At 38.3% G+C, this 13,049-nt stretch overlaps 2 protein-coding genes across 3 annotated transcripts in view; one reads left to right on the top strand and one right to left on the bottom strand.

The window, feature by feature from the left end:
* LOC122651611 overlaps positions 1 to 7,777 on the top strand; it is a 32,185-nt gene extending 24,408 nt beyond the window's left edge. For both annotated transcript variants that reach the window (XM_043845068.1, XM_043845067.1), the window contains exons 2-4: positions 2,823 to 2,998; positions 6,559 to 6,757; positions 7,180 to 7,777. In XM_043845068.1, coding sequence (XP_043701003.1) covers positions 2,823 to 2,998; positions 6,559 to 6,757; positions 7,180 to 7,364 — 560 coding nt within the window. In that variant the 3' untranslated portion in view covers positions 7,365 to 7,777. The remainder of the gene's footprint in view (positions 1 to 2,822; positions 2,999 to 6,558; positions 6,758 to 7,179) is intronic.
* A 3,273-nt stretch (positions 7,778 to 11,050) lies between these two features.
* Positions 11,051 to 12,571, bottom strand: LOC122652051. Its single transcript, XM_043845704.1, has 4 exons — positions 12,232 to 12,571; positions 11,561 to 11,639; positions 11,372 to 11,459; positions 11,051 to 11,257 (listed from the first exon to the last, which is right to left on the bottom strand). The coding sequence occupies exons 1-4, from the start codon at positions 12,493 to 12,495 to the stop codon at positions 11,164 to 11,166; spliced, it is 525 nt and encodes a 174-aa protein (XP_043701639.1). The 5' UTR covers positions 12,496 to 12,571; the 3' UTR covers positions 11,051 to 11,163.
* Positions 12,572 to 13,049: the final 478 nt, after the last annotated feature.

Raw genomic sequence — 13,049 nt, forward strand, 5'->3', positions numbered from 1 at the left:
TGATCCACCATTGATATGGCAGGCCCAGGTGAGTTCAGTAATATGGATATGGATGTGGTTTTTCTACATGTCACATATTTGACTCTCTAAAATTTCAATGTTATAGCATATAAGCTTACTCCCCCCCCCCCCCCTTTCAAATGAAAAAAAAAAGTGATAACAAGGTTTCTTTGTTCTTTAATTGATATTTATTAGTGTTGTTAGATTCAGATTAAATATTCAAGTTACATTTTATTTTCTAGGCAGATATCACTATAGGTTCTTGCAGAGGTTTAAGGCCAATGTTGTCACCAAAGAGAAGGTTTGCAGAACCTAGGTTAACTTGATTTCTTTGTAAGGCTCAACCCACACACGCACACACAATACACCAAACCAGAATGCATAGGCATTTGATGTTGAAAATGGTCCAGAAACTACCAACAATGAAAAAGTAGAAGTTTTGAAGCTTAGTAGTGATGGTTTAATCATTATTTCAAAAAGTTTTAGCTAGAAAATCACAAAATGTAGATAATAACCAAACACTATAGATAAACAGTGGTTCTACAAAGGAGAGCTACATTAAAGGAGGTTAATAGAGACTGGTATTGAAGAGTTTAGAAAGTTGACCCATTAGCCTGCGTAGAGGCTGTCAAAGATTTGTATCGGAAGACATGACCAAATTTTTGCCACATTCTACCCAAATTCTACAATGGTTTGACTGTTTTAAAACACTAGGCTCATTATAATCGGGAATCATAAGAAGTGCAAATTACACAGGAAAAGACAAAAAGAATCAGTCAATTCAGATATTCTCAGAGACAATCCTCACCAAAACTGTAAATCATTAATCTGAAATTCCATCACAAACATATTATTGTCTAAGAAAGAAGAAACAACTCAAAACCATCTCGATTTAGACAAGTTAGATACCAAACAAGAATTATATTTTGAAAAAGAAAACAGAACAATAAAACGAAACACGAGCAGGCACAGATTTGGGCATTTGAAACAGAGAGTGGATGAACTCCACTATTATAAGATCAAACCAATATCCAAAAAAAAGAAGAGCTGGAAAAGAAAAATCCAGAGATGTCTTGGCTTTTCAAACCCCGGCAGGTGGATTTCTGCCCTGATTGCTCTTCTACATTTTGTCTCACTCTCTTACCAAACTACAGTTGAGAACTTCAGATTATCCATCCTCTTTAACCAGCAACCAGGAAACAGAGAAGCAAAAAAAAAAAAAAGGAAATAGAAAAGAGAAGAATGAAGAGCCAGAGAGAGACCACCGAGCATACCTACAATCCAAAACTTGACAAAGCCCTATACCCAAGTATCTCTGTTCCAAAAATCCCTGCAATCCAAAAATTTAAAACCTAAAAACCAAAAACCCTAAATCGTAGAGAGAGGGAGAGAGACCAGATAACGAGAGAGATAGAGGGATAGAGAATACTGCTCACCAAATTAATGTAGAGAGAGGGAGAGAGATCAGATAGAGCAGGAGATAGAGAGACAGAGAAGACGCAAGCAGCCAAGCACCTTCTTCATCTTGCAGGTTTTCTTCGTGTTTTTCGTGCGCCGAGATAGTCGAGAGCTTTTCGCTTTCTTTGAAAATATGATTCGAGTGCTTGTGATTTTCGAATTAGGGTAAACTCAAATATGGACCATGCTATTTATGTTTAGGCTTTGAATCATCATCCATATCTGAGTTTACCTATAAAGGTGAACTCAGATATGGATTGTGTTTAGTTATAAAATTGGAATTATGTAATTCTGGTCATCCAATGGGATTAGGCAACCAAACAGTTTAATTTTGTTAGAATTGCGATCCAAGTGAATAACGTTCTGTTGATTTACGCAATCAAACGCTTCCTTAGGTAATCTAAATTGACTAGGAAAGTGAAATAACAAAAGAAATAGACTCAAAACATGGCTGGATTTATAGAGTCCTAATCCAGCCCAACTTAAATAGGCACATGACCACTTAAGTTGTCACATGACCACTTAACCAAGTCACATGATCACTTAAGTGATCACATGACCACTAATTACATAAAAAATAAAACTAAGGAATCCTGTATGCAACCTAATTACCCATATTTTAGGCCCATAAAAGTGGCCTATTACATAGAAACCCCATGGGATCAAAGGCCCAACATGTATATAACCCAACCCTAGACTTATTCCTTAGCAAAGAAGCCTAATTTGGTGATAAATCTATGACTCCTCGACACAGTCCCGTATTCTATTTCCTGTACCCAAACCCATGTGACATTGGTTCCACGATGCCATTTGTGCCCCTATGGAGAACAAATGAACAGGTTAAAACTTCATTTTTATGATTGCGCTCTTTAGAAATAATATCAATTAAGGATGAAGGGAACACGTTCTTCCTCTTTTTCTTCTTCTTCTTCAAAACCTTTTATCATAATTCTAAAATTTTTGGCAGTTCCTAGCTTTAATGACTGAATTAATAATCCATTAGGCATCAGCTAACAAGGTTATTGGAAAGATCTCCCTAAAACAAAAAAGGGATTTTGGGGGCAGATTGTTGTTGCAACTAAGAACCTCAGTACTTCGACATAATTCAGCTAATGTGCAAAAGCTGCTCCCCTTTAGCCATGCATGTCTGATGTGCTCGGAAAATCGGGAATCAGCCAACTGGCCCAACCTGTTTTATCTGTTATCATTTTGCAATGAGGAAATCAGCCAACATAATTTTCCTCTACCAAACTATTTTTATTCTAAGAGGCAAGAGCCTTAGAGGTAATGCACCAATTTCAGTGTTTGGTGGCATTAGTTATCATTCTATATAGCCTGAATATTTTTTGTTCTCTCTTTTGCAGGAGTTTTCCCTTCAAGACTTGTTACACTCAAGTCCATTCAGATTTTTAATACCCATGAATGGTTTAATGCCAAAGCTACAGTTTATTTTCATTGTAAAGGAGAAGAAAGGATAATTTTGCCAGACGTGAAGGAAGCACATGTTGTATATACTTTTAGGGGTGAAGAATCTTGGCAGGTTCATAGTTATTTCGAACTAATGGTCTAATACTTTAACAGTTGTTAGTTAACTCAGAAAGATCTTTGGATAAACTATTTTACATGGCTTATTATACTTTTACTGTTCTTCTGGAGCCATATACTTAAACTCTCTGATCATTATATGCAGAAAAATATTAAATGAAAGTTGTAATCCATATCTCTGATCTTTATATGCAGAAAAATATTATGTGAAAGTTGTAATTCATATCTGACAGTACTGTAAGAGAACAGTTTCTAGCGAACATGATGTGTGCTGTGTATCCTCATCTTGCATTTCTTCTGATAAGAAGAGTAATTATTATTGAAATATGTGCATTTATAGCATGCAGAGTGGGATGAGAGTTGGTGAGTTACCCATTGTGTAGAAACTTCCTTCTTTAGCACTTCATTCATGGTGTAAGAACCCATGCCTACTTTTCACTACAATTGGGATCCAATGCAGTATATCACTTCTTCAAGACAGCCTATCTAACCCTTGTCTATTTTTTCACTTCGGCCAGGTGGTAACGCAGCATCTCACCATGGGAATGCCCTGGCATAAAATTGAATCAGTGGATTTTTTGGGGTTCATGTTCAAAATCTTGTTTGTGTGGCCTGGTATTGGTGGTCCAGAAACACAGGCAGAGTTTGGCATTGGTAGAAGTAGAACTCCTGTTTTTAATAATCTTGTGACTAAACTGGAACACACCCAAATAGAAATCCGATATCAACAAGAGAGAGAGAGAAGAAAAAAGGATAGAGAAAACAGAGAAGGGTGATCGATAGGGATGTTTACCCTACTCCATTCCAACATTTATTTATAATCTAAAAGTCCCTATTACAAGTTACAACATTTGTAACAGCCATTAAATAGGGTGCCCTGCTCCCTTCTATTCTGGGGAGTGTGCCTGCTTTTTGAAAGATCACTACTTTCAGTTTGTGATATCTCTGGCTTACAACTACTGTTTGTAGGAAAATTTTCATATACTTCAACGACAACAACAACAACTCAGCCTTATCCCAACTAAATGGGGTTGGCTACATGGATCTTTGCAAAGACAAAAGATTAATAAAAAGTAGTTAGAGAAAGAATAGAATGACAATAAACAACAGCAACTCAGCATTATTCCAACTAAACGGGGACGGCTTCATGGATCTTCACCCTCCAATCAGCTCTATTTGAGGTCATACTTGAAACAAGGCCTAAGCTATGCATGTCTTTCCTCACCACTTCTCCTAGGGTCATTTTAGGCCTGCCCCTAGCTCTTTTAGTACATTCAATCAAAACTAAGTCACTCCGAACTGTAGCATCCGAACTTCCGGAGGCCTCCGTTGAAAATGGCCATTCCCCACCTCAGACGATATTCTCGAAGCTTATCTTGAATCGGAGTATAATGTAGAAGAGGTTTAAGTAAGAATCACTCAACAGTAGGATTGATGAGGCACAACATCAAAATAGCAGCAAAACCAGAATTAGTAACTTAGAGAATAAGAACCAAACGAGCCAGCAGAACTTCACCAAACTTGGATCAACTGGAGGTGGTGTTGAATGGATCTTATGCTCCAAAAATCAGCCAATTCTGGTGGCCAAATGTTGAGATGTAAAGAGGGCTTGATATTAGAAACCAGCCTTCAAAATAGAAGGTTATTGGAGATATCAATCTGGCCAGCAGTTGGGGAAACAAAGCACAGTCGAATGAAGAGTAGGATGTGCCCTCGAGATGCCCTGAATATGATCACAAAAGGGTCACAGGTTGCTGGGTTCTGGAGTCTCGAAGTTGCAGCAGGTTCTGATGGAGGAAACTGAGTCGCAGGAGCTGTAGGCCCTCAGTTGATGATGTAATCGACAGCAGCAGTGTTGGTTGTTGATCAAGGTTGCAATCAGGCCTTCACAGATGTAGCAGCAGCAGTCGTTTGCTCTCTCACAGCAACAGTAGCAGCAGGGGATCGACTGGAAGTAGAAGAAGAAGATAGAAGGGGGATAGGGTTTCGGCCCTCTCAGCCCTTCATCCTCTCACCAGGACACAAAGTTGCGTAAAGCAATAGTCTATTCATCATCATAAATTGGTAGGGGGCTCTTAAGAGCTCATACATATTTATGGGCAGCTATTGCTTGCCTTACAAGTAAGAGAAAATTATAAACTTTCAAGAAAAGGAAACAAACTGAAAATAGAAACTTGAGCCTACTTTCTATATTTGAAATTAGAAACTAAATTGAGCTAAGGTTGCTTAATAGGTAACCACAAAATATCTAAGAGAATAATTCTAAAATAGAAACAAAACTGAACTCTTAAATCTCCCACACATAGACAAAATTGAATCTTCTAATAAAGCCTCCATGCAATCTGGTCTTGGGCCCTGCAGGATTTCCTAGTAATATTCCCACCAAGGCAACACCCAAATCAACTCTAATATAATCATTCCTTATTTTATCCTTCCTAGTTTTGCCACATATCCATTTCAACATCCTCATCTCCGCTACATTTAGCTTATCTATATGACGTTTTTTAACTGCCCAACATTCTGCACCATACATCATAGTCGGTCGTATGACTGTCTTATAAAATTTTCCTTTATGCTTTACAGGAATCTATCGATGACACCAACATATCACCACTACACTTCATCCATCCTATTTTAATTCTCTGTGAAACATCATCTTCTATGTCACCTTCTTTACTGATGTATTATCCCTGATACCTAAAATAATCACTTTGTGGAATCTCTCTCATCAATTTTCAGCCCCTCATTATCTGTCCTGGAGTTACTAAAGTTATACATCATACGTTTGTTCTACTTATCTTAAAACCTTTTGATTCCAAGGTCGATCTCCATAACTCCAGGTTGGCGTTAATTCTTGTTTTTGTCTCATCCACCAAAACAATGTCATCAGCAAAGAGCATGCACCAAGGAACCTCATCTTGGATGTCCCTAGTTAACTCATCCATGAGAAGTGCAAACAAAGGGCTTAAAGCTGATCCTTGATGTAACCCAATTGTAATTGGGAAATCACGACCTTGATCCCCTACTGATCTTACACTAGTCACTACGCCATCATACATATCTTTAATAATGTCCACATATTTACTTGAAACACTTCTCTTCCCTAGCACATGCCAGATTAAATCTCTAGGGACTCTGTCATAAGCTTTTTCTAGGTCACTAAAGACCATATGGAGAATCCTTCTTGCTCTCTCTAAATTTCATGCACTTCAACTATGTTGTTAAATATAATCTTATGATATTGCACTCTGGGGCTTGATTATTTCAGGAATATATCTCAGAACCTTTAAAATATGCTAAAGGAATATTGATGTTTTTTTAATTTTCTTAAAGTTGCCATATAAGAATCCAAAATATCCCATTGTCACTTCAAAATAAGCTTCCTAATTTTCAGTGTGGTCTCTGTTTTGTTGGAAATAAGATACTTTCAAAAGTTACTTTCTTTCATATTAAGTGCATCTATTACATTGATCATCACTCAAGTATTTATGACATTTTGCATAAGTTAATTACTTTATTCCATATAGCTGAAAAATGATTGTTCTGTGTTTGCAGCCTCTGACAGAGCTTCCCAATAAGAAATGTAAACGGTGTGGGTTGTATGAGATGGGCACCCTGAAATCAGAAGATGTATTTGATGAGTGGGAGTTTTGTTCTTCTGATTTCATAGATCCTATTAGGAATTATGTGCGTTTCAAGGACAAGGAATTCAATGCTACATTTTTTTGCCCTCAATGTGCATACGTTGAAAACGGTAAGTGGTTCTACATGTCAATTTGTTTCTAGATATACAGATCTCCATTCTTCAAGCTGCAATTTAGACCATCAAGTTAGTGGATCACATCTGTGGATAGGGTGGACCTGAAAATCTTGTTTTCACTTAGTCGTTTATGATAAGAACATTCAAAATTCCTCAAAAGAAAAATATGAGTGGTGAAAAAAGTTTGGGATAAAAAATCTTTGGATATCATGATTCTTTTTAACTGTGGCAGATGCCAGTATGCCACTAATCCAATAGTTGGTCCATAAATCAAATGGTTGGATCAATCTATACGTGGGTGGGGTTTGTGTATGTGCTAAAACACAGGCATGTGAGAATAAATTGTATGCTTGTGTTCTTCAATTGCCTACATAATCTGAACCATCGTTATGTTTCTGTGCTTATCATGATTGCAGGTTCTGATCATGCATCTGGCTCAAATAATTTAGCAAATACAGGAAAGGAAATGGATGCTCGCTTGATTATTCTAATCAGTGCAACGGTTCCAACTGTATCAATTCTTGGAGTGGTAGCTGCTTATATATATTGGCCGTGGAGGAAGAGGGAGCAGGATCATGCACGGTTCCGAAAAGTTATTTGAAGTTGTTGATGTCATTGAAGATGAATTTGGTCTCGGACAAGTGTTATGAAGATGCTTACTTTGTGCCATATTATTTGAATCCACACTTGCCCACATGTATATTTTTTGGAATATACAAAAGGGGGAAAATGTGTTTTTAGCAGATGAGAGATGTTTTTATGTTGTGAGCAGTGAATACCCTAGTTGTAAATCTGTTAATTTGAATTTTCATGAATTAGAAGAAAGTAACCAAGTAAGAAAAAGAGATAATTCTGTAAGCATCTCCTTGCAATTTTTTGTAGTTGGCCATGTAAAATGAATTAGCAACTGTTGCTTGTACATATTTTTTAGGGGAAAAAAATCAAGGAAAGATATTTTGAGAAGTTTGAGTGATGTTCTTATGTTGCAATTTGATAATACATGTTTTTGTTGTACGGTTGTATCTCAGTTTCAAGTTGAATGTTTGTGAGTCATATGACTGTAGTTTTGGATGCTCGATGTTTAAAACTCCAGTCAGTTTAGCGTCAATAATAAATTATTTGAGATTGTGATTTACTTGAGCTTCAGATTTAACCATAATTACTTGAGAGAATTCCTATGATTAATAGAATCCGAATTCCACTATTCTATGAACTACGGAGCGCCGCAAGATAAAACGGGCTCACCCATTTATGGATGGAAGACCCACAATGCATGTATATTATTCTGATCATGCATAAGGAATATTGTGCTTGCACTGCCCTAAATCAGCTTTGTTAACATGACATAAATGACATATGTTTATGAATATTCTCAATAGATTGATCTTCTCCTCAAACTTCAAAGACTCTCTTTCGGCATGTCCATGAGCTTCCATTTTTTCAGTTATGAGCTCCTGTTATAATTTTAAACTCTGGTGTATTCAAAGACTCTCGTTCTGTGATTTCATCCCTTCCCCTCGCTAATTTTTCAAGCTTAGATTATGATTTATCACTCACTTTCATTCAATTAATTTTTTGGACCAGACTGATTGCTGCATCGAGTTGAAATTGGTAGTTCTGAGGAGTTCTGCTGCATATTCCTTATTTCAATCTCTGTTCAGTGACGGATTCAGGTGCTCCACTACGAAGAAAAATGGATTCGGTATCTAGTTACAAGGTTGTCTCTTCCAGTTTGTAGAAAACGAATTGAATGAAAGTGGAAGTTGTGCTATTGCAACCATCAACTTACGGGTTCGAAACATGGAACCAGCCTCTCCGTGTAGCAGGGTAAGGCTGCATGCATTTGCCCCTCCCAGATCCTGCAGCAGTGGGAGCCTTGTGCACTCGGACGTTCTTTTTTTCTTACAAGGCTCCCCCCCCCTCTCTCTCTCTCTCTCTCTCTCTCTCTCTCTCTCTCTCTCTCTGTGCGTTACTGGGGAGCAAGCATAGCAGGTCTACTTTAGTTGTTATGATCCTTTAACCTCTTGATGATTTAGATGTATTTAGTCATTCGCTTCTTTAAGTCGATGCCTAGGAAATGCTAGACAATCGCCAAATACTTGGTCTGATCTGAGTTTTCTTCTGAACTTTATTTGGTCTTCTACTTAGTTGCTGGTTAAGTCTTCCTATCTTACAATTTTGTGACATGAATGTTGAGGTTTTGGTGTCTTGACTTCTGATGATGGACTGCTGTGTGGAGCCTCTGTGGGTATTTTAGTAAATCTCCTATATAGGATTTTGCTATAAATATGTAGCGAGAGTTCTTTCGTTGTAACAAAAATCTGAGAGAGGTGTGAGGAATGAGCGATAGTAACTCTATTCTCCATTGATAATGAAACGGATCTCATCTCACCGTGGACGCAGGCAATCTTGCCGAACCACGTAAATCCTTGTGCGCATTGTGTGATTGTGTTTGTATTTTTCCTTTGCTTTTCTGCATCATGTTAGGGTTCTACAATGAAGTGCCCCCTCTTCATATATATTATATGGTATGTGTGCCATTTGCTTCTCAATTTACAGTTAAGGTTCCAAATTGCGACTCCTTGGCTACCCACTGTTGTTTCTAATTTGCATCTTATTCAGGGGACAGCCCAACGACGGGATGCTCCCAGGGCGTGCTAGGCTCCATGGAGAGGAGCTCAATCCGTCTTGAGATGCAAGTACCATCTGTAACTTGGCTGTTGGTTTTCTTGCCTTCTAAGAAATCTCAAGCGCCATTATCTGCTTCTGGAATGAAACTAGGCTTTTTATGCTTTCTTTATCATGTTTGCGTGTAAATATCATATTTCTGAATTGTATGGGCATGGTTTGTAAGGATCTCCTTAGTCGGAATGCAACTTTGGCCAAGGAGTTGACAAAGACTGGTGGAGACAATGTTGCAGGTCTGATCGGCAGGCTTCAGGTGGAGGCCAGAAAAGGAGGGTTCCAGTCTGAGACCCTCCGCAGAGATATTCAAGAAGCAATGCAACAGGTTGAGATGCTCAAATTAGAAAAAGATAAGATCAAACTTGATGCATCCGCATATAGCAACCTAGTTGGTAAGCTGGAATCTGATCTAAAGACCCTCTCAGATGCTTACAACAGTCTTGAACAGGCCAACTTCCACATGGAATCAGAAATAAATGCATTGAGGACAGGAGAACCAATCCTAGACATTGAGGCTATGAAGGTTGAGCCAAGGAAAGAAGCCCACCAAGGCGAGAGGCAGAAATGAGTGATAAAAAAAAACAGAGCAAAGTGGAGAAGCTGACAATAAGGTTGAAGGAGTTCGGGAGGATGTTGACTCACTCCTAGAAGTGATCGGAGATTATGCTGAGCTACCAAAAGATGAAGAGTTGGAATACTGATTGCACAAGTTTTTACTTGTTGGGTTAAACCTGTTGTTTCAAATGTTACTGTAGAACTAAGTGTCAACAATATACCTTTATTTATACTAATTCATTCTTATTATTCCGTTGGTTATATAAAACTAGCACAGAATTTCGGATGGGTGAAATTTCATAGGTATAATGTATTGGAGATAATTCTTTGTTTTTTAGGGTAAAATTGAACTGCATTAAAAATCTAGCAAAGAAGATTAAGAACATCGTCTGTAAAGATACCCTGGTTATGACTAGTTCTAGCTATGTTTGCTAAGTCATGAGCAACCGAAATCAGATGTCTATCTACTTTCTCAATACATCCCTCAGTAGCAGATTTCAAAAGTGTTTGAATGTCTAAAAGTAAAGAAAACAGCTGCCCCGGCCTGATGTGATCTTCAGGATGAGAGATCCAATTGACTATTTCCAACAAGTCAGTCCAAACTTCTAGGTTTTGACATTCCATAGATAATTCTCTTGTGATTCTTCCCGGATTCCTCGAGCCTTGGCTTCCTAAGCTGTCCCTACAACACCATAATTCATATAGACTGGACATAATTCTTTTGTATGAGTAAACCCAGCTTGACAAGAATCCCTGGTTAGCCAAATTCAATTACACCTGTGTATCAATAAAATTCTTAAAAAGTTGTTTGAAAAGTCAATACTTTTTGAAGAACTTAACAAGGAGAAGAGAGAGTCATATACATGAAGGATTACACCAGTTTCAATGGCCAAAGCATACATCCTCCACTGATTGGATATCTTCTCTCCCCCCCCCCCCCAACAAACCTCTTTCCCTTCTCTCCTTCTCCCCCCATCCTCCGTGTTTTTTTCTTTATCTTACCAGTCTTCATGACAGTAACAACAATCCAAGATATAGTATAAAGGCACCAGGGCAATTACCTATTAGTAAGAAAATTGTCTGGCAAAAGAAGGCTCAAAGATGTTTCCAGTGTTTCCATGCTGATGTGCAGGATATACCATATAGCTCACTTCAACAATCTAAGAACAGTCCTGGTTCTTTATAGTACGATGGAAATTATCCAGCTCTTCTGAATGAGCACCGTAAATTGCTTTAATGGTATCCCTACAGCAGCTGCAGCAAGACAAATGGTAAGCAAAAAATAAGGCAGGAAGAGATAAGAATCATAAGAGGGAGGTACTCCATTGATGCATAAATGAAAAAGTCCAGTAGGAGTACAAGAAGGACCTGCAAGCCTCCTTGTTAAATTTCTTATCATCAATCCCATATAACTCTCGGAATATTTGTGGTTCTACACGGCAAAAATATGGACGTTCTGCAATAACAGACTCAGTATAACATCTTTCTTAGAAGATTCAATTCGCCAATGAAAATTGTTGAAGTAAACTAAAAGATTAAATAGTGACCAGCAATCACCAGAGTAAATGGAGCATGTACGAGTAGTTTTCTCGAAGTGTATGCACCATCCATCCGGACCTATCATGCTCCTATAAAGCTGAAATACAATAGAGAACTGAGATCAAATAATTGCAGGTATTTACCAGAGAACAGATTTGTAGTTATACACAGTTGATTCCACAGGTGACTCTGTTTCTCTGCATGATTTGAAGACTTGAGTGCTCCGAAACTTGAATTGAATCAGAAACACAATGCCACCCCTTGTTCTTAAAAAGTATATCTAACTAGCTCTCCAATTAGTTGCAAATGAGACCCATATCCATTTCATGATTTAGACCAAAAATAGAGTGGCATTGATGGCTTGAGGACTTTAGAGCTTGAAAACTGGGTTGGATTCTTAAGTAATGCAAACCCATAAAATCAGGTCGCATCATTGAGCTTTGGTGAGATCCAACTTAAATCAGGTCTCTTATCAAGCTCAAACAAGTAACTAGAAACTCAGATGCTTGGTTGATTTTGAGCTAAGCTACAAGTTTATAGTCTTCAAATTCTAATTAAAGTTTTTATATCTTGTAATCAGAAGTTCGCATTTCTTAAAACATACGACAGAAGTCACAGAACTAACGCATCAAGGAATGGGACTAAAATTATATAAAATGTGAGATATAGGAAAGCTGATTAGGTGAAACCTGAATATCAGAAGGGTCATGGAAGATCTCTTCGGGTGAGGCGAAGGAGGGGCCTTTTTGAAGCTTGCAGCAAGCGCCGCATCCCTGTGCGCACCGCCACAATGGATCCTTTCGGTCTGTCCCAAAGCCTACGTTGACACTGAGCCGCGCATCGTTTCCCTTGGTCGGAGGAGCCTTGTGCTTGGCCTTCCTCCCACGCGCCACACATGTGGCAAAGACGCTGCCGGTGGTCGCAGTGCCCAACACCAAAGCCGCCTGAGACATTTCCAGCTTCCGACGGCGGAAACACAGACCAGCAAATTGAGCTAAGCAAAATCTACCCAGATACAAACCAACCAAAAATATCCAAAAATCCTCATTGTATTGGATTGGGCTCCTCTCCTTGGAGGGCATCGCCCCATGAGTGCCCAATAAGGCATCTAACGGCTTTGTTGTGTCGCACACATCTCGATGGTTGATTGGACATATGCCATGATGTGTGCGGTACAATCCAACTGTTAGATGTCTCATTGGATACTCATTGAGCAATGCTCTCCAAAGAGAGGAGCCGAATCTAAGGGAAGTAGGGTTGAGTTTTTAATTTTTAGTGTAGAGGGTAGTTTAATCATTTGTATTACACAGTTAACCCCGTTAGTTTTTTTATTAGATTTGATATTTTGGTACATAATGAGGTTGCATTGAAATAACGGGATAACTAAAAGGGTAGCGTTGATAATTTTTCTTAAAAAATTATAAAAACACAGAAGTCCAAAACCTACTCAATTACAAACCAAATCTTCTAATATCTACCTTGAATCTAATTTTCTAAATAATTCTCA

This window comes from Telopea speciosissima, chromosome 2 (genome assembly GCF_018873765.1).
Source record: "Telopea speciosissima isolate NSW1024214 ecotype Mountain lineage chromosome 2, Tspe_v1, whole genome shotgun sequence".
Classification (NCBI taxonomy): Eukaryota; Viridiplantae; Streptophyta; class Magnoliopsida; order Proteales; family Proteaceae; genus Telopea; species Telopea speciosissima.